Source organism: Limulus polyphemus, unplaced genomic scaffold (assembly GCF_000517525.1).
Source record: "Limulus polyphemus unplaced genomic scaffold, Limulus_polyphemus-2.1.2 Scaffold321, whole genome shotgun sequence".
In the NCBI taxonomy this organism is placed as follows: domain Eukaryota; kingdom Metazoa; phylum Arthropoda; class Merostomata; order Xiphosura; family Limulidae; genus Limulus; species Limulus polyphemus.
In genome coordinates, this window is record NW_013665931.1 from 465,411 (window position 1) to 489,528 (window position 24,118).

At 31.9% G+C, this 24,118-nt stretch overlaps 1 protein-coding gene across 2 annotated transcripts in view; it reads left to right on the forward strand.

The window, feature by feature from the left end:
* The window catches only part of LOC106457356 (guanine nucleotide-binding protein G(q) subunit alpha-like), a 42,614-nt gene extending 19,029 nt beyond the window's left edge, over nt 1–23,585 (forward strand). Inside the window, exons 3-8 of one of the 2 annotated variants that reach the window (XM_013916765.2) lie at nt 1,070–1,224; nt 2,369–2,497; nt 5,543–5,672; nt 6,704–6,857; nt 10,892–10,999; nt 20,753–23,585. In XM_013916765.2, coding sequence (XP_013772219.1) covers nt 1,070–1,224; nt 2,369–2,497; nt 5,543–5,672; nt 6,704–6,857; nt 10,892–10,999; nt 20,753–20,835 — 759 coding nt within the window. In that variant the 3' untranslated portion in view covers nt 20,836–23,585. Of the gene's footprint in view, nt 1–1,069; nt 1,225–2,368; nt 2,498–5,542; nt 5,673–6,703; nt 6,858–10,891; nt 11,000–11,561; nt 11,670–20,752 lie in introns of both variants that reach the window. The other variant, XM_022383258.1, reaches the window with a different exon arrangement.
* Nucleotides 23,586–24,118: the final 533 nt, after the last annotated feature.

The following is a 24,118-nucleotide window of genomic DNA, read 5'->3' on the forward strand; positions in this document are numbered from 1 at the left end:
AAAAGTGCATAATATTGGCTATCTGTAATTATCAAGACACTGGAAGACTAGACTTAAGAGAAATGACAGATACAGTTTTGTCCATTATGTTATAAAATTTTGAGTTCACTTTCAGGGTACAATTATTATGTATACCATGTTATTGTACCATAAACCTTAGAATTTTTGTCCAAACTAGAAAGTTTTAATGACTGATAAAAAGTATAAATTAAGACTCAAATAAATCATAAATGGAACATGTAGTTTTACTATCTTGTTATTTCAAATATAGTTAGTGATCTATAGATAATGATTTTTGATATTGCCATTTAAAGTAAGGAAATTCTAGAGTGTAAGCACATAGTAGTTATAATCTAACTTTATGGCCATAATGACTTGATGTTTTTAATAATGATAAAAGTTAACATTAAATGTATTAGTAATTAAAATTGTATTATCAAAACCTTTTAGCTAATTAGCATTTGTAATGATAAGAAAAGATGTAGCAGATGCTAATTAAAATTGGTGTTAAAAAATATTTCAGTTAAATCATTTACTCTAAACCCAAATGATTTTTTCTTCACTTGAGTACACTCATCTACATTCATATTACGTATGTTAAAAGATAAAATTGTTGCCAATTAGCATTTGTTTTCAAAACATTAACAGGTTGATTTGGGCTTGTTTAAAAACTTGATAAATTGAATAAATATATATCTTAAATAGAAGATAGGTAATTGATGTAATCTTAGATTTAAAGCTGTAGAATTTGTTTTTAGTTAAGTTTGAAATTTCTATGCTATTTGGTTTTAGAACCTTTCAAAAATGTGGGTTAGGACTAGAGGTTATGTATTCAAGAAGCAAAATAAACACCTGAAATTTGATATGCACGTGTGAAAATTTACTTTCATGTATAAAGAAACTGGTTTTGAAACTTTATGTTGTAACTTTAATTGTTAAAAATAGTTATTTGAAGAAAATCATTTTGGAACAACAAATTATTTAAGAATAATGCATCATATCTTGAACATTTGAAATTTGCATGTGAAATTACAAGTTTATGTAAATTATTGTTTGTTTTTTTTTGTAGGAAAATGCTGAGTTAATTCATTCTGTTGACTATGAGACAGTTACAACTTTTGATAGCCCCTATGTGGAAGCAGTATCATCGTTATGGGCAGATCCAGGAATCCAAGAATGTTATGACAGGAGAAGGGAGTACCAACTCACAGATTCAGCAAAATAGTAAGCAGTAAATGAAGTTACTTGAATTTTCTGTGATAAACTTTATAATTATTTAATAAAAACACTTAATATTTATATACTGTATTTATTTCATAGCATTTTCTGATGTAACATGAAAAACATGAAAAAATTGCTGTCAGCTGTACGTTCCAGATACTTTGATGTAAAATCCAAATAACAGTATAATTGTGTGTGCATTTTTCATATTGTGAAAATATGCTTTTTCATCTTTAGTTTTATGTACTTTGAAAAGTTAACAAATGAAAGTGTTATGTTCCTTTAACAAATTTGTTTTACTATGTAAAAATGTTACATTCAGTTTATTTAGAATTGCCTAATATCCTGTGTTTTATGGAATTTATAGATTTTTAAATATTGTGATTTGTTTTGAGGATTTGATTATGCTCTTTTAGAGCAAAGTTTTTGCTGTTTGAGATTTCTGTCATCAAGCCATTGTATAATGTCAAGAAAAATCATGACAAGAAACATTTTCTCAGTGTTTTCTTCCATGTACTGCCTGAAAAAAATTATCTATTTAGATAAATAAGAATGAAAAAAAAAGAATCATTGACAATTAGATCTTTAGTTTTCAATCAACTTACACTTCACAAAAATTATTTGTAGCTTTTCAAGTGACATTTTTTCAGTGGTACATATTTAGAACTAAAATTACTGACTAGAGCGATATAATAATATTCCTCCTATCTTTGGCAAATTACCTTCAACTTGTATCTGGAAGGATGAAAGTATAAGACCTTGAACTGTTACTGTTATTTTTTAAGAAACAAATATGGAATTTTTATTTAGTCTCGGAAAGCCGTGGCAGCAAAAAAAAATTTATACTTGTAAACATAAGCAGTTTCTTTCTTAAACTGAATGTACAATGTTATTCATTTTTGTAGTTACAGATTGTTTTATTGATATCAAAAATTATTATTATTGTTCTTGTAATCATTATAAAGATTATTGCTTATTGATCAATATTAAAAATATATTTTGCAAAACCTTCATGCACACTAATATTGCATTTAGTCATTTGCTTTCTCTATTGATGTTATTTGTTTAAAATAATAAAAAACACAAACTGATTTTATAGAATTGAATTTTCCTACTTAATTGTTTTTTTTTTTTTGTTTTTTTTCAGTTATCTTAGTGATATTCAGAGAATAGCTGCCCCAGACTACCTACCTACCCAGCAAGACATCCTTAGAGTCCGAGTCCCTACAACTGGAATTATTGAATACCCTTTTATTCTAGACTCCATCATTTTCAGGTTTGAATAAGATTTGTAATCATTATTCTGTTACTGATCTAAAATGTTTTACAGATATATATATAACACTAAAGAAAATTTCTTTTAAGAAACAATACTGTTCAAAAACGATAATAATACAGACATTAAATTTTGAGAAAATCGAATGATGTCTAGTGTCAGATATTATAACTTCATTACAGCTGGGCGATTCGTGGAATTTTCCAATTGATTAATTGTTGGGCTCATTAATTAATTACATTAATGGATTATTCTTGTAAGAGATTTGGATAGTTTGAATAATCAAAAATATTAGTAATTAGAAACACTAATTTCAGTTAGTGGATTATTTTTGTGAGTCAAGACACTAATTGATTAACCTGAACCACCTTTAATTAATCAAAAATAATAATGAGAAATCATAATGGCAATATTTCAGTTATTTGGAGAGTTGAAATAATCAGAATAGTTAAAATTGGAAACACTAATTTCCATTAATTTATTATTTTACCTGACACTAAGTGAAGTAATCAGTGCTCATAGATGAATGATTATATGAAGTTATTAATCCAGCTATAATCTTAACCAACCATTGCATTTGCTAAACAACTGACAACATAAGTAATTGTAATTAATTACTACTAATCAATTGTCTTTCATCACAGACTGCATGTTATTGCCACTTTATATGGAAAACTACCCTAAGTACATACACAAAAAAACTTGAAAATGCAAAATTTTTTTGTAATAGTAATAATAATAGAGAGCTAATAAGTAGGCTTTGTGATATGGTGCTTTGTGTAGTTAACTTCTATTGACTTTTATTCTTAACCACATTGAATGTATGTGTGTGACACAAAATATGACTGATCTCAGGGTCTGGTAGTGGTGGGTGATATCAATATTTTGCTCCATGATACTGATACTAATTCAAGTATCATGATATTTGATACTATGGCAATACCACCAGAAAAGAAGCAATGGAAAAAGAATGGTAACAAAATAAATTAAGAATTCCTGTTATTTGTAATACCTTTTATTCATGTGAACATTTTGCAACATATTCTGTTATAAATAAATCATAAAATGCAGATGTTTTGTAATTAATTGCACACTTATTGTGTAAGATTGTGTGCTAGCAGCTTCTTCATGACTGTACCTAAAATATATGTATAATGTGGGAAATTTTAATAAAATCCAAAACATTTCAGCACTGAGTTTATAAACTGCAAATGTACCAAGACTACTGTTTAAAATTACCAAGTGTTTTTTAAAGAAGAGGCATAAAAAACCCTGGTTGCATATATCCAAAAAACATTAATTAAGAATTTAAACGGTGTTGTCAGTATAATAAAACTATTGTTACCTGATTAGACTCTGGGTTTTCTTATTATTTATTCTCTATTGTAAGGTAAAGCTATAATAATTAAAACTTATATCACTGAATATATTAATGTTATTTTAACTTAGGTTACTGTAAGACTATATGGTATTTATTAATTAATACAGAGTACTATATTATCAAAGTAGAAGTCTCTTTTTTGCATGTGAAAAAAATGCTACATAGCTACTTTTAAAAAATTAACATGTATCATACCATCACCATATAAATATAATATTACAATGGCTAGCATGGGAAAGTTAAACAATGTTGCGAACAAAATAATACTATATTATCTGAATAGACTTTTTAGTTTTATTCTTATTCCTTCCCTAATGATTTTCAAATTTTATGAGATCAAAAGTTTGATTTTTCAAAATAACTTGATGTTATTCTAATTTTTATGTAATTTGATTTTAAATTTAGGCTACTTGAATAGTATCCAACATACTCTGTTTTTGCTTTGGTTAAGTGCCCATTTGCTTAATAAATAAAATGAGTTATGACTGTTTGTTTCCTTTGATTAGTTACAAAGTGTTTGAGTAATTGTATATTTGTAGATACAACACTTAAGGCTCCAACATTGTCTTAAACAATGTTATGAACATGTAAAACAGTACTAAATTTTCTGCAATAAAACATCTGGAAAAGTGTACACAGTATTGTTGCAACAGGTGACTGATAAATGAATGAATTCATCATTGGTTTTAAATAATGTTCAACAGTGCATGAACTTAGTTGAATGAGCTTAACATATAGCTTTCAGATATACAGTATCTCATACCCTACAGTATATGTGCATGGTGTTAGGCATTGTAATTTACACATTACTGTTTGCGTGTTAACTTGCCGATTTGACACAATGCAGGGATCAAATATATTACATTCCTGCATTCTTGAGGAACTTAACTTTGTTTGAGGAATTTCATATTTTTAGTTGACTTTTTCGAGTGGGAATGCATGGTCCATTATTTCTTCAGTTATGACCAATGAAAGTGAACGTATTGCCAGAATTAAATAAAGAAACAATTCATGAGTAAATTCAACTTTACATGAGGGAATGTAATCTTCCTGATAGCTTTCCCAGGAGTCAGTGTAATTTTATTTCATTATTTCTATCTCTGCAGTGTTACATAGGAAACTAAATGGTCATGTCAGTATCATTTCCATAGCTGCCTAGAGTGCACAGTACTGAAACCATAACAAGGGTCTGGCCAACTTGACAAATTTTACTTAAGCTAAGAACTGATATGTCGCAAAGATATGTCGCAATAATAGTTTTGAAAATATTTCATATTATGGTGTTCAGCATGGAATATTTTGTTGCATTCCCAAAGAAAAGGTTCTACAGTACATTAGTGTATTGAAAAAAAAAGAGCAAAAACCCATCTACTGTGGCTATGATTTTATATGTGGAATATAATAAAAACTTAATTACTTTGAGTCTGAAAAAAAAAAAAGAAAACATTATTTTTATATTTTGGTGTTTAATAAAGTATTAGTGAAATAACTGGCTTTGTTTACATATATTGTTTTTAATGTTTTCTCTTATGCCAAAATCCAGAAAGAGGACTGAAATGGAATAATGATTTAGGGGGTGATTTTGTACAGATAAATTTACTCAGACTGAATTTGGATTGCAGATGAAATGGACATTTTAAATTTAAAAATGTTTTTCTTCCCAGAATGGTTGATGTTGGTGGTCAGAGATCTGAAAGGAGAAAATGGATTCACTGTTTTGAGAATGTCACTTCTATAATCTTCCTTGTCGCCTTAAGTGAATATGATCAAATTCTTTTTGAATCAGATAATGAGGTAAGTTTGATGAAATTGAATAAAAAGTAGTTTTTTATGTATTGTGTGAATAACAGTAAATAACAGGAAAGTGGACTGTGACCCAAAATTACAGAAACTACAATCAAAACCTATTTATAATCTTTACTTAAATTATAAAAAACAGTCTTCATGAAACTAAACTAAATTTTGTAACAAGTTTAATAAAATTAATAGATTTGGATGATCTTGGGGTAATTTGAATATGAAACATTGTCTTCGATAATTAAGATAATACACTAATTAAAAGCAGTACTGCCCATGATAATATAATAATTTGTCTGGTATGTGTTTTAAATACATGCATAGTAAGCTTGTAATAAATGTTTCTTTTCATATCAAGATAATTTTGATCTCGCTTTGACTTGTGTCATTTCAACAAAGTGTAGATGTATATAAAACTGTGTATATAAGAAAACACTTGTAGGAAGTTCCAAATTTATATTTCTCAGTACAGCTAGTAATGTGGAATAAAGAAAACTTAAAGCATTCAAATAAGTAAAGGTTGTAGTTTTGCAATTTGGCATCAGAAAAGTGCTTAAATTGGCTGGATAACTCATGCAATTGGCTTATGGTAAAAGAAATTTATAAATTTTCTGATGTTGCTTAAGTAATGTTGAAAAAAGCTATAGAAAACAACACTGTTAGAATTTGACCTTTTGCCAATTGTCATGGTAGGCACAATTCACATTGTATGTTGCAAAATAATTGTTCTTGATTTTTTCTTTGAAGGCACAGTACTTTTTTGTTGTTTTTTTATTTGTTAAGAAATTGGAATATTTGGAGCTGAGATGGTATTTTACTCCAAGTAAAAAATTAATTTCACAAAGTACTTTGACATTAAATAGTATGTATTTATAGTTATCCTGCTATACTCTTTTGAACTTTTAGCTTTAAGATGAAATAAACTTGTTAATTCTATGTGTATTCTTGAGCATGTAAAAGTATATTGAAAATACTTATGGTTTTTGTGCATATTTTCTGTTGTTACAACTGTGATGATGATTTTTCAGAATCGAATGGAAGAAAGTAAAGCACTTTTTAAGACAATTATTACATATCCCTGGTTTCTAAACTCGTCAGTCATTCTCTTCCTCAACAAAAAAGATTTGTTGGAAGAAAAAATCATGTTTTCTCATCTTGTTGACTATTTTCCTGAGTATGATGGTAAGTTGTCTGTTTTGCTTTATCATGATTAGGACTAATTGTACACTTATTGTGTAATATTGTGTGCATCTAAAATATATATATATATATATATATGTGGGAAATTTTAATAAAATCCTAAAATTTTTAATCAAAATATATGTGGTGTAATTTCGATAATGTTTTACTTTTGTACTTTGAAAGAAAATAATGTTTGTTATAATAATTAACCCTAGAATGTCACTATGACCCCATACTACCTGGTGTTAATGTTTGAAAACTTAATGCTGGCATTCTAGGGTTAAATGTTTCTTTTATATGTACTGTATTCAAAATTAACATTCATTGTTTTTCTCCTTTAAAAAAATATAAGAATTATAGGTAGAAGAAGTTGTTTTATGTATTTCTGAATTTCTTACATGCCTTAGCTAATAAACTACAAGGTACCTTATAATTATGTAACCATATAAACGGAAAATATGATATTGATGTAGTCCTCCTCAGCAAGACGACACATTTTATTGTGTGTTATTTTTGTTGAAGATATATTATTAGAAGATAAACTCAGTCTTCCAGAGTTTCATCCATTTACCTTGCTTGAAATATAATTTTAGGAAAACCTTTACCTTTTTTATCTTCTAGTGAATCTACTTGGAGGTGCCTTCAATACAATCCATCAATCAAACCTTAGGTTTGCTAAACAAACTTGAAAACATTCAGTGATTCCAGTGTAAAATATTTTAACAGGAAAAAGAAATTGGTGGTTTTGTAGATTTGTCTGTTTGGCTTCAAAGACACCTATTCATTACTCTCAAAAGCACTGGGACTTGAATGTTCTGAAGTAATAAAATGAAATTGTAAAAAAAAAGTTATTCACTACTAGTTCATTAAATAATTTTTTAACCTTTACATGTTTAATACTGTTCACATATATATATGTGGAAACCTTTACCTATCAGCTATGAGACTATAATATTCATTGAAAAGTGAATTATGATAGTAAAGATAATGTAGAAAGTTTGAAATTATATAAAGTCTAGTAAAAAAAATTGGCTCTTATGGGTCAACTTTTACTTCGGACAGTTCTAAATTTGGTTGTTTTATAACAATAATATTATGCTCTTAAATTTTTTTTCTTGTCCTTTCAAAAAATATTAAGACTGGATGTTTCAATAGTAATTGGGATAATTTCTTAAAATCACATTTTAGTCACTAACGTCTTTTATAGCATTGAAAAATGTTATTTTAGTAGTGAATGATACTTTACAAAGGCAAAATATTCAATTATAATTACAATCTACATGACATTCTTCAATAGTTAGAGTGATCCAGCATGTTAAAATGACTTCTAACCATCATATGTGCATTTGCAAAAGTCTTTTTTTGTACACAACAGCATCCTCTCTGAACAAAATGTAAACCTCTGCCATTATGTTTCTATTGACCTCATTAACCCTCTCGCCCTGGGTATCCTTTACTGTGCATGACACAAGATTTTAGTGTCTTACAATCAAAATTTTATCAAACTATTTTTTTATGCTATACCAATTAGTGTAACATAAAATCTTAGCTAATAATCTATATTTTAATACTATATAAGATTTAAGTTCTTAATTTTATAAGGCAGTATTTTAAAAAATCCTGAATTTCCCCTAGTGTGGCACACGTTACACATTTTCTCTGAGTATCTTATCATCTCTATTTTATAAACCCCCCCCCCCTCCAGTCTATGAAATTAAACATAAATTACTCACTATTAAATCGTCCTTGCTCAGACAAACCATAATTTGTATAGCCCTCAATTTTGTTTGGTTACAGAGTTATCATATAGAAAATCAGACCCCTCCTGCCACACTCACCTGTCACATCCTCTCATTCAGGATTTGTTAATAGTTCTCTTGTACGTTTAATTATATATCACCTATAACCTATAGAAAGTCAAGTTTTTTTTCTATCAAAATTTTATTAAACTATTTTTTTATGCTATACCAATTAGTGTAACATAAAAATCTTAGCTAATAATCCACATTTTAACATTTTTAACATTGTATTCTGAACACAGAATAATCAATTTCACTTTTACTACAACTTTGGTTCTCACAGGAATCACAACGGCTATCTTGGGTGCATTTGTAACGGCTCTTGTCACATAATTAGAAAGCCAGAAAAATTGTGATTGTAAGAGGAAAATTATCTGCTTTTTGCATTTTATTAGTCTATGTTTTTTGGTGCATTATTTAATGAACTACTACCATTAGTATAACAAAAATAAGGTTAAGTGTCATCGATAGTCCATTCATAGAATACTCAGTTATGAACTTTATTTCTTGTTTATTATTTATTTTTTATTGTAAAAGTAAGTAAAATGTAAAAATAGAAATCTCTTTAGGTTAGTTATGGTTAAATTAGGTAAAATAAATAATAATATAATAAAAATATTTCATGAGGCATGCACGTGAGCAGCTCGGATTAGCTCGTGAGTAATGTAATTTGATAGTGTAAAGTGAGCTGCATGTTCCCTAAGTGATTTACAACTTACAATGGTGCAAGTAGTAGTTAGACACAGTTCAAAAGTTAAAAAACAATACAATTTAATTATAAATAGATGTATATTGTTACAAGTTTATGTTAGGATATATGAATGTAGTTTCATGCTACATTTGAAGTCATTCTAGAAATAATAGGAGGGAAATTGAGATATATTTAAATTTTTTTTTGTGGTTACAAGGTTGGTCAAATTGACCTACCTTGTAGAGTTAGGGTGGAGAAAATAGCAGTTAAAATATAAAGTTTTACTGAAAACAAACATTTCAAATGTATTTAGTTTTTTTTTATAAATTACACGATTGAAATTTGAGATTTTTGGGATGAAGGAAAGTATTTTTAATCGTAATGTGAAAATCACTTTGCATGCGGACTATTGAAACAAATACTCAATATATTCAAGAACAAATCTTTTATTTTAGTTTATTAAAAATAGTTCACTAAAAATATGATTTTGTATTTAAAAGGCTTATAATGTTTACTGAAAGACTGCCAAATTTTGTGCAGATATACACACTATATCAAAAACTAGTAGTATATATCTATAGACTCTATACTAGTACAAAAAGGTCACATGGTTGGTTAAATTGACCGAGCCCGTGTGGAGAGAGTTAACCTGAAATTGTTGTCAAAAAATTTGATTTTTTTTTTATCTTGTCAGTCATTCTTTATTCTGTAGGTGTATTGCAACAACAACATTCTGGCAAATGTCTAGGATTTTTTTTTTCACACAAGCTGATAAAGTATTTATGCCATTACTTTTGTACAATTTGAAATTAAAACCAACTATATTTTATGAATAATCAAGCAGGTCTTGAATTAACTTTTTTTTTCTTTTAGAGACTAGTCATAGTAATCAAGGTAGAGAGTGATGGTATTCTTCCATTTTCAACTTGCCCAAATAATTCTATCATTACATTTGACTGCTTGCTGATTGTTTAGTTAATGCCTGAATCTATTGTACCTTAAAAATTTGTCAAACCATAAATGTTAGGTTTCATTATAAATTATAGGTGAATTTCACTGAAATTTTCTGGTAAATGTACATTACCATTTGTTTTCCTATATCCAATAGATAACACTACAAATGTAATACACTTATACAGAGAAAGTATCTGTTTTGCTTTATTTTTGTAAAAAATTAAGATTTCATGTTTGCAGGTGTTCTCATAGTGGTGGAGAGAGAGAGAGTAGTTTTCTTGTTTTCAATTTAAAACATTTTAGAATTTGTTATTTGTTTAATTTTACTTTGTCAAAGAGCATTTTGTATTATGTATATGTAAGGATTGAGGAGTGAATAGTCCATTAAGGGACAAAATAGTACATACTTTATTTATTGTATTATAACAGATCTAACAGTTTTGTTTACAGTCTGCTCATGTATTATTGTGACTTTGTCTTTACCTGGAACTAAAATAATCACACAAGCTCTGTAATCAAATAGCAATGATGCCCTGGTGTGGTATAATGGGCACAGTGAGTATTATTAATGTTAAGGTTCCATGTTTTAGGCCCTCAGCAGGACTACATCGCAGCTCGTGAGTTCATTCTCCAGATGTATCTGGATCAAAGTCCATACCCAGATCATATGGTTTACTCACACTTCACTTGTGCCACAGGTCAGTCATACATTGACAAGTTACACATAGTTTCTTTCCTTCCTTTTCTGTCAACTTTTCACAGACTCCTTTGTTCAAAATCGAACTTGACATATCACTGAAAGCTTTTCCAGGAACAGAAGTACTCAAATACCTCCATTATCTCTGAAATATTGAACATCCTTTGTGTTATGGCTTAGAATTTCTAGTTTGCATATAAATACTTCAATGATAAGAAGGCATTATGCAACTAAAAAAGATTACATATACTTGTTTATAAAATCTTTTCATCAGTGAACACAATGTTCATTGTTGATTTTTGAAAGTTGATGCAGTTTTTATGGTATCTCATTAGTGGGTTTATCAGGACCTTTATTAGGATACTAGTCTTACAAAATTTATATACGTTTCATAGTGAGCTTGAGAAACTTTCTTTTCTTGTTAAAAGAAAAGAAAAATTATCATAGCCATAGAGCAAGGGAGAATATTTCAGAGAAACTTATTTCCAAACCTCCACATTTGCTACAATATTCCCCACCTGATTTCACGAACGTTCCTGTTCCTCTCACTTTTGCTTCTTTAGGGCCAAAGAAAGATGCTGTTCAGGGAAGGGAATTCATCTTGAAAATGTTTGTGGACCTCAACCCAGACAGTGAAAAAATCATCTATTCTCATTTCACGTGTGCAACAGGTAGGAATAAGCTACCTGTGCCTATTTCATTGTCCCCCATGGATCATCTTCTTAAATATTCATTCTGGTCTAGGTAACTACTTCTGTAAGTCTAGAGGGAGACCAGATAACTAAAGAAGTTATAATACATAACAATCCAATGTCATGGCACCTTCATTTGTGTTCATTCATTAGTTAAATTAACTTTGTTGTTCAAAACCTAAAAGGTAGGTTCTCAAAATGTAATGTCTTAAAAAGTTAACAAGGGCTTTTGCAGTTATGCGTCACACCTTGTTGAAGATTGATATTTATGAAAACTTTTATCATTTATTGATTCTAATTAGAGTTCAAATCATCAGACAATATATACCAAAGATAGTATTATATTTTTTTTTTCAAGATTGTCAGAGCATGATACCCCCTTTTTTTTGCCAATCATTTTGACCATCTTGAACAAGCTATAATGCAGTGTAAATATTAAATGCATTGATTGCCAAGGAAGTAAAAGACACCTTAGTATAGAAGGAAGTTTGTGAAATGAGCAGTGTTTATGTGGAGGTTTGGCAAAGGCAGAATTACTCTTTTTTTTCCCTCTACCCCCACCCTCTTTGCATGTAACTGAATTTTATCACAACAGTTCCTGAAACATTTCCCTCTTTTAGTTGTCATTGTTGTAGTATTTCTTGACAGAAAAGTTTGTTTGGTCTGACATTCTTTATATCTTTTGCATGTCTTATTTTTTAATTTATTTTCATCATAATTTGAGCTTCTCTTTTATATTTGCTGGTGTTGCTAAACTTACTTAATACACTTATGTAGTGAGTGTAAAGTTTTGTTTAGGTAGTCTGTTTATGTATATTAATATTTTGACAGTTTTCAAGTTGACTGTCAGTGTGCAAACTAAAATGTTTCACTTTTTGTTTTTTTGCTCTTGTAAAAGAAGCCCTTGCTTTCATACGTGTTTAAAAATTTTATTTTTCAAACATTTATAGAACTTATTTTAAACTTCTTTCAAGTAATGTACATATAGTTTAAGTACTTGTAAGATATAATTTTGTTATGGATATGAAAGTAAAATTTCAGAAATGATGAACAACGTATATTGACGAAATAGCTAATTAAAAATCTTAGTTCATTTGAAATAATTGATATTTTTATCATAAATAAATATATTACTTTATGACCATGATGGATAAAATTACAAAGTAATGATTGATATTACTATAACTGAAAGAGAAATACATTATAAGCATTTCAGCCAAATTACCTTCAAGGGTTTGGCCAAAATGTTGACCACATGTTTCACTTCTCTGTTCAGCAATTTTAAACATTTCTTTGAATTTTCAAAGTCTACCCTGTGTAGTTACATTTATTACTTGATATAAGTTACCCAGTTTACGAAACACACCAAGGAAGGTAACTATCCTTGTGATTTAAATTTAACAATAAAAAAAATCCATTAATTTCCACCTTGCCTTTTATTAAGTGTAAGATAAAAAAAATTTGTAGCAAATCATCAAAATACTAGATGCAGGTAACAGATATAAAAGTAAAATTGTTAAGCAGCCCTTTAACAAAAATACTTTTCCTATAATTTTTGCAGCTGAAGACTTCATTTTCTGAAATATGGTGAATGTATTCATGTTTATTTTTTAAATCCAAGTGAATCAAAATCAATTGTCAATAAGTTTTAAAAAACAGATATCACAACTTCAAGATGTAGAAGTTTACAATTACATGACTGTTTCTGTTTTTCGCTGAATCTGTTTCATTAATTATGGTATTGGATAGAAAGCTCAATAAAATAAGTTAGGCATATTCATACAAAAAACATAATGCTGTACAGGTGATTGTAAAGAGAGTTTTGTAGTTCAGAGCATCTTATCTAACAAACAGCATAGCATAAGAAGGTGAAATTACACAGGGGTGTTAAGGGTATCGTACTAAAGCATTTTTTTGATAGAAGAAATTAGGGTGACGTTTGATATGTAAATTAATTTTGGAAGTGTAATTGTGTTATCCTGTTTGTCTTATTTGTACATTTAGGTAGTAATTTCTAATAGAGGTTGGCATGGCTGTTTGAAAGCCCAAGCATTCAGTAGAGTTTAAGTTACCTGACCTACACTGAGTCTGTTTACTACTCTAATAACATGGTTATCAGTTATTTAGCTGCCTTGCTAATATGAACTTAAAAAACAACAACAGTAGAACATAGCACAAAGAATCCTGCAGCATGGAATACATTTGATGTTACTAACTTTATTTAATGTGAGTTGTTTCTTATTATTTCATCATTTTCAGTTCTAAGAAGCTACATAAGTCAACAAACCTGAAGAGAGGAAATGTATGTGTACTGTTTTCAGCATTTAATTATGTATTATGCTTTTAAAAGATTAATATTTTAGCACAAGTTTTTTTTTATTATTGTTATTATTACTGAAACAGGACCTGAGTATTTTTCATAATGGGTATCAGGTTCTTGGTTTTCTAGCCGTGCAGACCTCTGATTTTTAACAATATCAGTGAGGTTTCTTTTGTTGTTTTTCTTCATGTATAAATTAGTCTTGAAAAGTTAAAAAGGAATATTTGAAAGATAAAATGCTCTTTACTTATCAATGTTTTTATTGTAAAATGTCTGGTAAAAAAAAATCTAGCACCACAAAATTACCATATTTATACACACAACTATACCTTGTATACCTTCAAACATTTTTAAAGGTATATTTGACATGATAATTGAGGAGCAATATCAGGTGTGTGTGTTTGTATGTGTATTATGTTTCACTGAAATAGACTTGTTGCAGCTTGTGGGGAGCTTTATGCAAATTGACTTAAACTTGCTTTTCTAATGACAATATTAATTAGTTGATAGGTATTAAGTTTATTTTCTGAAATGATAACTCTCCTTCCCCCACACACACACAAATGCTATTTCTCTTCATGGCTGCCTGTGAGACTTGCATGCCACTAGCCGTGAGCAAACTCCAACCTATATTGATGTGAACTGCATTAGTGTATGATGATGTCATCATGTGACAATAGGCCTCCACCAAAAGGAGGGTGACACAACCTCCAAGCCCAGTAACTCCCCCTATGCACTTGCGCTCATGATAACTTTGTTCTTTTCCTCATCATTGCATTGAGCGGATCTGATCAAATTTCTCATCTGAGTTCCATTTCATGAGATATGCATTTTGTTTCCATTAGCTTTTGCTTCAAAAACTTTAATTTTTATCATGACTTTTTAAGTGACGATGAATTCTACTCCTGTATGAATGACAACATTACACACACACAGGCCTTATTCGTACTATGGTGTCTGGAGACTCATTAACTGTTGGGGATGTTGCAGCATTGGGGTTTGGATTACTTCATGCTTACTAGGCCTCCTAATCTTGTTCCTTCAGCCAACATTCTTTTTCCTCAGTCATTAAAGGACTATTGGATTGCATATTTAACCTGATTTGCTTTAGATAGTGTCTTATTATAATTTTAACCTTCCAGTCTCTATTTGGATATTCTCAGGTATGTTCCTTTTCTTTATCCTTTGCTTTAATATTGCCCATTCTTTACATCATGAATCCAATTCTTGGCATTGCTTTGTCTTTCCTCCTTTGCTTGTTCTTAAGGGTTTATGCTGTTTCCTTTCTCTAACATCTCCTCACTCAGACCCTTATCCTTTGTTCCCTCGCAATAGTGACTCATTTTATCTAAACTTTCAGACATTCTCCCTTTCTAGGTTCCCTGTCTTAGGTATCTGCTTCTTCTATTTTGCTCTCTGGTTTCTCATTTTCACACCTTTGTCTTATTTCACCTATATTCCCTCTCCTCCCTCCACCTTTAATTTGAAACTCTTCGTCATACTCCAGCAGGGAGTTCTGAATACATTTTTCTCTTTACAGCTTAGCCTGTTCCACTTTTTCTACTCTGTCCCTCTTTACTTGTTTCCCCTTCTGTTAGGACTCGTGTGCACTTGATTTTTGGTGGTGGTCACTGGTAACCTGAATTGTGTATTTATGACTTCAAGCCCATTATTTTCCTAGGTTTTCTTCTTTCTCAACCTTGCTCTATGGCTCCTGTTCCTCATCTGAATCTATCTACCTCTTACCTTCCCATTCCTTTTCTTATTCTTGTCCTCCAGCTACCTTTTGTCTGGTTCATTGCTCTTCTTGTCAGTGGGTATTCTGTCATGTTTGGCTTTATGAGTACCTGTCTCTTCCTCTTTGTCATCCGTTGGTTTCAGTTTCTGTCGAGAGACATTTTTTATTGTTCTCTCTCCCAACTTCTCTTCTTGCCACTCCTCTTCCCATTTCCTTTTGTCCTCCCTCTGATCCCATCAACGGTCTTTTTAACCTGGTTTGTGGTTGAATATGGTTGATGTGTCGGACACTTTTTTACACATCCATATTGCCTTGTCCTCCAGAAATTTTCTACATTCCATTCATCAGATTTGTATCTTCACTTGAAAAATAGTGTTGGCCCTTCTTGTATTCATTGTTATCATGAGGGCCATCACTTTCAATCTTCATGGTTTAGGGCTTTCATTCCTGTTCTTGGATGATTGGCTTCTGTTGATCCATTCTTGGAAGGTATCCATTTCTCACACCTTCCTTCTTTTGTAGAAGGCTGCTCAGTTGGGGTGGCTTGTAAATCTGGGTTGTTTTTTTTTCATCTTTTACCTAAGCCAAGCTAAGCTTTCTTTTTGCCTGAGAACTATGGAGTATTTGGTCATCAGGAATTGTGCTTCTCATCCTGTGTGAGGAGTTCTTTCACTTTGGAGGACTTTGGCTTCCCTGGAACTCCTCATTCCTTTGAGGTGTGCACATATATGCCTCCTCCAGTAATCTATTTCTTGGATTCCATTGTTCTTGATTGGGAACCTCACTCAGGTTGAGGTGCATCTCTGGGCAATGATATTAGTTTTGCCATTTAGATGTAAGACAAACATTCATTCATCATCAACATGTTCAAATTTCTTACTGTTCTTTGGGCATGTTCTCACTTCATGCCCATACTGGTGGATCAATCGGTCATGACCAACTCTAACATTTCTATAGTAGAAGTACTCTTCTGGGCAAATTCACATCAGGTTTGTCTTTTTTTTTTTTTCTTTTGGCTGTTATGTGCCAGGGGCTATGAACCTTGTAGCAGATTGCCTCTCTTGACTGGACTTCATTATGACCACAGTGTGGTCTTTCCATACTGTGTTTTCTTAGGGTGTGCTCTTGGTTGGGCACATCCATCTTAACTCCAAGCTTCCTCTTTTCTGGTCCCCTCTTCCTCATCCTTCAACTCTGGCTGTCTGTGCTCTCAGCCAGGACTAGTTTCACATTTTTCTATATGCCTATCCTCCTCTTCACCTCCTCCCTCAGGTTCTCACCTTGATATGTCAAATCCTACTGTGGCACCTCTTTGACCAACATCACCTTGGTTTCCTGTGCTTTTTCACTTGGTGTCTGGAACCCTTTTTTCTGTACCCACTATCCCCTCATTCTTGCTTCAAACTCATCTGTCTCTTTTTCATCAAGAGATGTAGTTCCTCCATCTTCATGTGTGGGATTTATCTATTCCATCACCTGCTGTACTGGACTCTTTGATCATGTAGCCTTCTTCTTGTTTCATTCCTATTGCCATTCCACTTTTTCTGTCTATAAATAAGTATGGCAGATTTTTTTGTCATTGGTCATTGGCCACTCCTTTTCTCCTGGCCATCCTACTGTGAAGTTCCTTTCTGTCTTTCTTTCATTGGATGTTCAACCATGGTTTGTTGGTCTCCATCTTTGCTGGTTATTGTGTAGCATTGTCCACTACATTTTTCTTTCCTTTGTTTTCTTCACTATATTCCACTCCCTTCTTTGACATCCTTCTCACTCAATGCCCATGCTTGACTGGGTCATTAATGTGATTTTGTATGCTCTCACAAGTGCCTTGTTCAAGCTGTTTGCTTCTTGCTCTTTGTGCCACCTTTCTCTCATATCTTATTTCCTTCTTTTTCTTACTTGTGGTTGCTACTGTTTGTATGTCTATACTATTGATGCTTCTTGTATCCTCTTCCACCACATTTCTATAATCCTCTACTCAGACCAGTTTTTTTATTCCTCTTGCTTCTTGGTAGGGTAACTGTACTTTCTCTCTCATTTCCCTTCCTTCTATCTCTCACTTCTATGATAAGTCACACCCTGATCAGCTCCTGTATCCTGTTTGGACTGTTTGTTGTTCCTTATCATGGACATCACCTTTTGGGGGCCCTGCTATCGTCTGTTCCTACCCTGAGACCCCTCTTCTTCCAGGGACCTCTCTACTTCTATCCTTACTGGATGGGTCCATCAACTCCTCTGGTTGATATATTCTTGCCTGGGTGGGGATGTTTGTAGGCTATTTCACATTACTTTGCATCCGATTCATCAACTTTCTTATTCTCGTGCTTCCCACTTTTGCTGGCCCTCAGACGAGATCCTCTAGACGGGCGTGTAGAAAGCTCCCCACACGTTTATCAGTCATTATCTTCACCACTTGGCTATTTTGTCTCTTACAGGATTTTGACTTCCACCTCTTGTGATATTTCAGTCAACCCACTGTCTTTGAAATGGGTAAGTACGTTTCCCTTTTCATCAAACAGGATCCCAACAGGTGGCTGGTGTTGCCTCCCAGGGTATGCTTATTTCCCAAAATCTGCATCATGCCAGGATAAAAAAGTGTTCAGCCCATCCGTTCTGGTTCTACCAGTGCCCGCTGTGAGGTGGGGTGTTCTGCAAGACCACTTGAAATATTGTGGTATACAAATTTGCTCAATTGTCTAATCCAGACCCTACCAATTCTATAGACTAGTAATGAAAAAAGCTAGCACTAGAGAAGTGACTGCTCACTTCTTTGGCTTGTGCTTGCCAGCTTTTTAAAATACGGTTTTGAGGTCATCCATTGCTTATCCTGATGATGTTCTGATGGGGATATGAGCATTTCTCTGGGTGTCCCCAGTGCAAATTTCCCCTCCTTTTCTTCAACTGTAGCACAGGAGACCCTTGCCACTTACCAGTTTCTGTCACTGGGGTGGTGAACCATACAGAATTCTCACCAGTTAGACTTAGCCTACTATGGTGAGAAACATGGCACTGGTGACACTGTCAGTGTAGTACAGGTCACCCCTCACGCAGCTACTGTGCCCTCCTCCTGCAGTCAGAGTCTGTCCTGTAGAGTCGAGGTGAGCATGCATTGTATGATCTAATCACTCTCTTACCATGCTATGCATATTGGCTTGCCTACCACTTGCATGCAGGTGCTCAGTTGGTTGTGATCATATTCCACCCATCCCTGTGACCCTTAGGCTTTTCCTTTTACCTTTCTTCTTGGTGAAGAATGTACTCTGGTTCAGATGAGATGCTGTCTTTCATGGGGGTGTCCCTATGGAGTCCCTGCCATCAGATGTCACACTCCATGGGCTTCCCTTCTAGTGCTTTCTGAAGGGAGCTCATACAGGTAAGTTTCTGCACTATGTCCTTCACAACTTCAATATGGGATTCAAGCATTTCTGTGTGAAGAGGCGAGTTGTCATCTCAGATTTTAACATTTTCCTAATTTGAAAATGTATTTGCAATAGGAACTCACCTTCCACCTGACCTACCCACATACAGTGCACTTTTTCTTCTTGGCTCATCTAAAAATGAAGTTATCACAAGTGCATGTACATAGGGGGAGTTACTGCTCATGGAGATTGTGTCAGCCTCCTATTGGTGGAGGACTATTGTTGCATGTTGATGCCATCATACACCAGCACAATTCACGTTAAAAATGTGGCTAGTGGCATGCAAATCTCATAAGTAGAAGTATGAGGGAAATAGCATTTCTGTGTGAAGAGGTATCTATTGGAAATACAAATGACTTTACTGTGATTTTGAGACATGATTTACAGACTGACAGATGACTCGAGCTGATACAACCACTTGCCAATTATGTCAGTGGACATGTACAAACATCTGGCATGCTCAGTAAAAAGAGATGTTGAACAAATTTAAAATCATATTTGCAAACTAAATGGTAATGGTAAGTTTTCATGAGATACAAATTTTATTTAAACTTTACCTTGAGAGAATTTTTCATATTTATAATGTAAAAAAAAAAGTTTTCCTGAAATGAAAAATTTGCAGGTTCTAAAACCAAACAGAGAAAGAAACTGTACAGTTTTGATTGTGATTTATTTACACAGATCATTTATATAGATTTAATTTTTATAGGAAACTTTTTTCAAATCCTATCTGTTTTAAAATAAATTAGTTTGATAGTTTTTAATTTGCTTTTTGGTAAGTTCTTCACGTGGAATGTTTAATCCAATAGTATGTACAGTGTATTTTTTCTTCAGTATACTTTTAAAGGCTAGTTAACACACAGTGCTGCACCCACATAGATTGTATGTTGAATTAAAATATTCAAGTTCATATTATGAATATGTGAATTAGACTTATGATGCAAATCCATGATCATTTTCTGTCTTTGAAACATACAGAAGTTTTTTTGTTTTGTTTTTGTCTTAAGTCTATTTTGCTATTCAAAACCTGCATGGCTTAGGCTGTCATTTTGCTGCTTAGTTGTATTCATTTACTTACAGCAAATCAGATTAAGGACCTTATAGTACTAACCTACTACCTACTTTTGTCTCTTGATCCTATGGAAATAGAAGGAAGTAAAAATAAGATGAAATTTATTAGTGTAATATTTTAGGTATATTTTATGATATATAATAATGTTGATTCTAACAGATGTTAAGCCTGTGATCTATAAGAACTTTATTTTGGCTAGCAGTATCAGTTTGTTTCCCTTGCTAAAATCAAAACTTTATCTTTATAAAATGATGGTTATTATAGACATAATAATTGTTTTATTTTTCAAACAGATAAGAAAAAAGATTATCACATACTGTAAACAATTTTTGATTACACTCAGAAAAACAATCCTCTTTATGAATAATGTCCCTTCTAACTTTTATTATATTAAAATATAAGGTTCTGTAATTGTATCCCATTTTCAGTTTATATGTTGAATTTATTGTTTACCAGTTGAGAGCTATGTGCCATGCCTCTTGAACTAATGTACTTATCTTGATTTACTTCTAGACACAGAAAACATACGTTTTGTATTTGCTGCTGTGAAGGACACCATCTTGCAGCTAAATCTGAAGGAGTACAACTTGGTCTAGGGAAAGACTATCTAGCAACAGAATCATGTCTGGCAGCATCATTGCTTTTATACACTGCTGTTTTCTGGCTCATTTTTGTCTATACTTTTGTGAAAATAGGCCCTGACACCTTGTTGGGATTCAAGTATCTGTATTAGTGTGTGTGTGTATTTAATTATGTGTGCACATCTTGTGACCTCTGTATTCTGCACACGTTTTTGTTCTTGTATTGAACTGAATACAACATGACATCAGCCTTGAGCTATAATTTGGATATTTTGAGATGATGGATTAATGTGTCACATTTAGATACACATGCTTCCCAGCTATTGAACCATTCATCTTTGCAGCTGTACCCTCTGTTATCTTTTCTTGTTGACTTAATAGCTCGGCTGCAGTGAGACTAGCTTTGATGTTTGTGGATCTTGAAACATCTGAGGTTTTATAGGCATCACTGTGCCAAACCTTAAGACTATTTTAAGTGTTTCCTTTTTTCTAAGAATAAAAAAAAATAGTGGCACTATGTTGCTATTTCTTACCAAAGAAAAAAGATAAAGCCTGCTGTCTGTTTGTGTCCTGTATTTTAAAATTTTTGCAGTGAATGATGGAACAAAGGAAATGAATCCGCCCATTTGCGACCGTGGTGTATGGGATAAACAGGTATTTTACATTGGTGCTGAATGGTCTGCAGAAATGATGCTTCAAGTATTAGTGGCTCTGTAAAGGTTCATTGTGACTTTCAAAATCTTATTAAAAAAACAGAGGACAAGTCTATGGCATATCTGCTGAAGAACAGGATGGCTATGATATATATAAGATTCTAGTCATCTTTGTGTGTGTGTGTGCGTATATATATTTGTATATATATACATACATATATGTATGTCAACAAAATGTTCTTATGAATTTTGTTTAATGTGACCTTCACTTTCTCCTTCAAAATTTCAAAACTCTATTATGGGAAGTTTCAGCTCCCATCTCCTTCATATTTGGTCATCTCCTAACTCCATTTCAAGTGTGAAACAGGCAGCATGACAGAACTTAATTTATTTATAAACAGCTTTCTTCTTTTACTTAAAGAGTGTAACGATATAGCTTGATTTATTGTAAATGGAGTTTGTAAATGTATGTTGTTGTTTTTGTTTAGAACTTCCATGGTGGCTAAATCTTAGAAAGGAAATCATAATAAGGTAGTGTACACATCAGTTGCTAATGTTTGACACTATACAACAAAGACAATTAATCTACATATTATATACAAATCTGTTCTCCTACCCCTTTAATTCCATATTTAAATGCATGCATATGTTCAGTTCCATTCACCTTCCTCTCAAAGAGTTGGAAACTAATGTATTATGGTGCTGGAAACTGCTTGATTTAAAAGGCTCTTTGCTGTAATATCACAAAGTAATGGAATGCGTGTAATATAATGAGTAAGGAACGAAGGATATACATCAGAAAGCACAGGCATGTCAGTATAGCTCTTAATATTTGCTTATGTGTTCAAGGAGGAGGTGTGAAAAAATCACTCACTACCATGATTAATTGAGAAAGTTTGTTAATATTCCACTGATACATGATTGTATGATTTTAATTTATTTTCAGAATTATATTACACGAGTAAAGGTCTACATTTGTACTAGATCATCTACAAAAAACAGTATCTTGTATTTCTTTAAGTTGCTTTATATATATATATGTATTTCTCTGAAAATTACTGTGTTTTATTATATATATATATATATATATATTGTGTGTGTATGTATGTATGTATATGTAAAACAACAATTTTCACAGAGAAATGTGCATTAAACTTATTAAATACTGAGCTAAGATACCATACCTTCATATTGTTGTTAGTTGTACATTAGGATGAGGTCACATATTATGCTTTCTTGATTTTTATTTTTTGACAATTTTATTGTTATTTTCTGTTGTAGGTTTTATTTTTTGTAAGTTATGTGTGTGTAGCTGTTTTCTCAACTTCTGATAGGCTACAGATTGAAGATTGTTAACAAGACTATCAGTGTTTGCACGCAAAAATACACTATCTGTTAAAATTTTGTTTTAGGTATTAGAGAAGTGTCTCAAATTGTATTCGTGAATTTGTATATATCTTAAATCATTGACATAAACTTAATCCACCATATTATCTATCAAAAGATAAAAGGATTGCAAAAAAAAAAGAGATTGTTGTGATATTGGTTTGCCAAAGTAATCTTTAAATTTCTGCCAGTATATTAGAGTATTAACCCTCAAGTAGTGGGGTGGGGTCAGAATGACCCATGTTGACTTTTCAAGTTGATATTCCAACTCATCTAGTGCTTCTCTCTACCTGATATTTTCTGTACTCTACCCTCAGTCAATTTTTAGTGTTTAGCAGGATGGATTTACTGTTGCAGTTCTCTTCTTTTTTAGTGTTGTAATTCTTTGGGGGTCATTCTGACCCACCCTACCACTTATGATATAAATATTTTACCCTACCTGTTGAGGGTTAACCAAATGCCCCCCCAGTGGATCAGCAGTACGTTTACAGATATAAAACACAAAAATCCAGGGTTTTATTCCCCCTGTGGTGAACATAGCACAGATAGCCTTTTGTGTAGTTTTGCACTGAAAAACATCATCAACAATAAACCAAATACTGGTTGTGTTTATTTTTCACAGGAAAATTTGCTCTTTATACAGGCTTACCTTATTCATTAGATTGATATGTAATTGATTTATTTTGTAACAAACTGTAATCTTAATAAATAATATGTACAAATTGATTTCCCGAGTTAATGATTTTTCATGTAAAATTATCATAACTTAAGTTCAAAAAAATTAAATTTCACATTTGATATTAGTTTTGGCAGTTAAGTATTAGTTATACTGACTACACAAGTAATAATCATCTATGGCATATATTTATGCATGCATTACCTCAGGCCTTGACAAATATTTCCAGATCTAGGAGCCAGGTCTGATATAGAAAAGTTATGGAATATGTTCTGAGTCGTTAGTGTGGTTATGTTACAAGACATACAGTTTTTACACTAAAAACAAGGGGTTCATTATTAAACTTTATTATATAACATATATTGAAGTTAAACTTCAATATGTGCAATTATTAAAATAGTAGACTAAATAACTATAACTTAGGTGGATTCTAGCAATAAAAGAAAGTAAAATAAAAATAATCACTACAATATCGATAGGCCAAGCAGGTTGTATCAGAATAGGTCTAATCTACTCATCAGTACAACACTGTACAATGATAAGCAAAGGCCTTTTGGTGTGACTAACCTAACTTCACTACTGT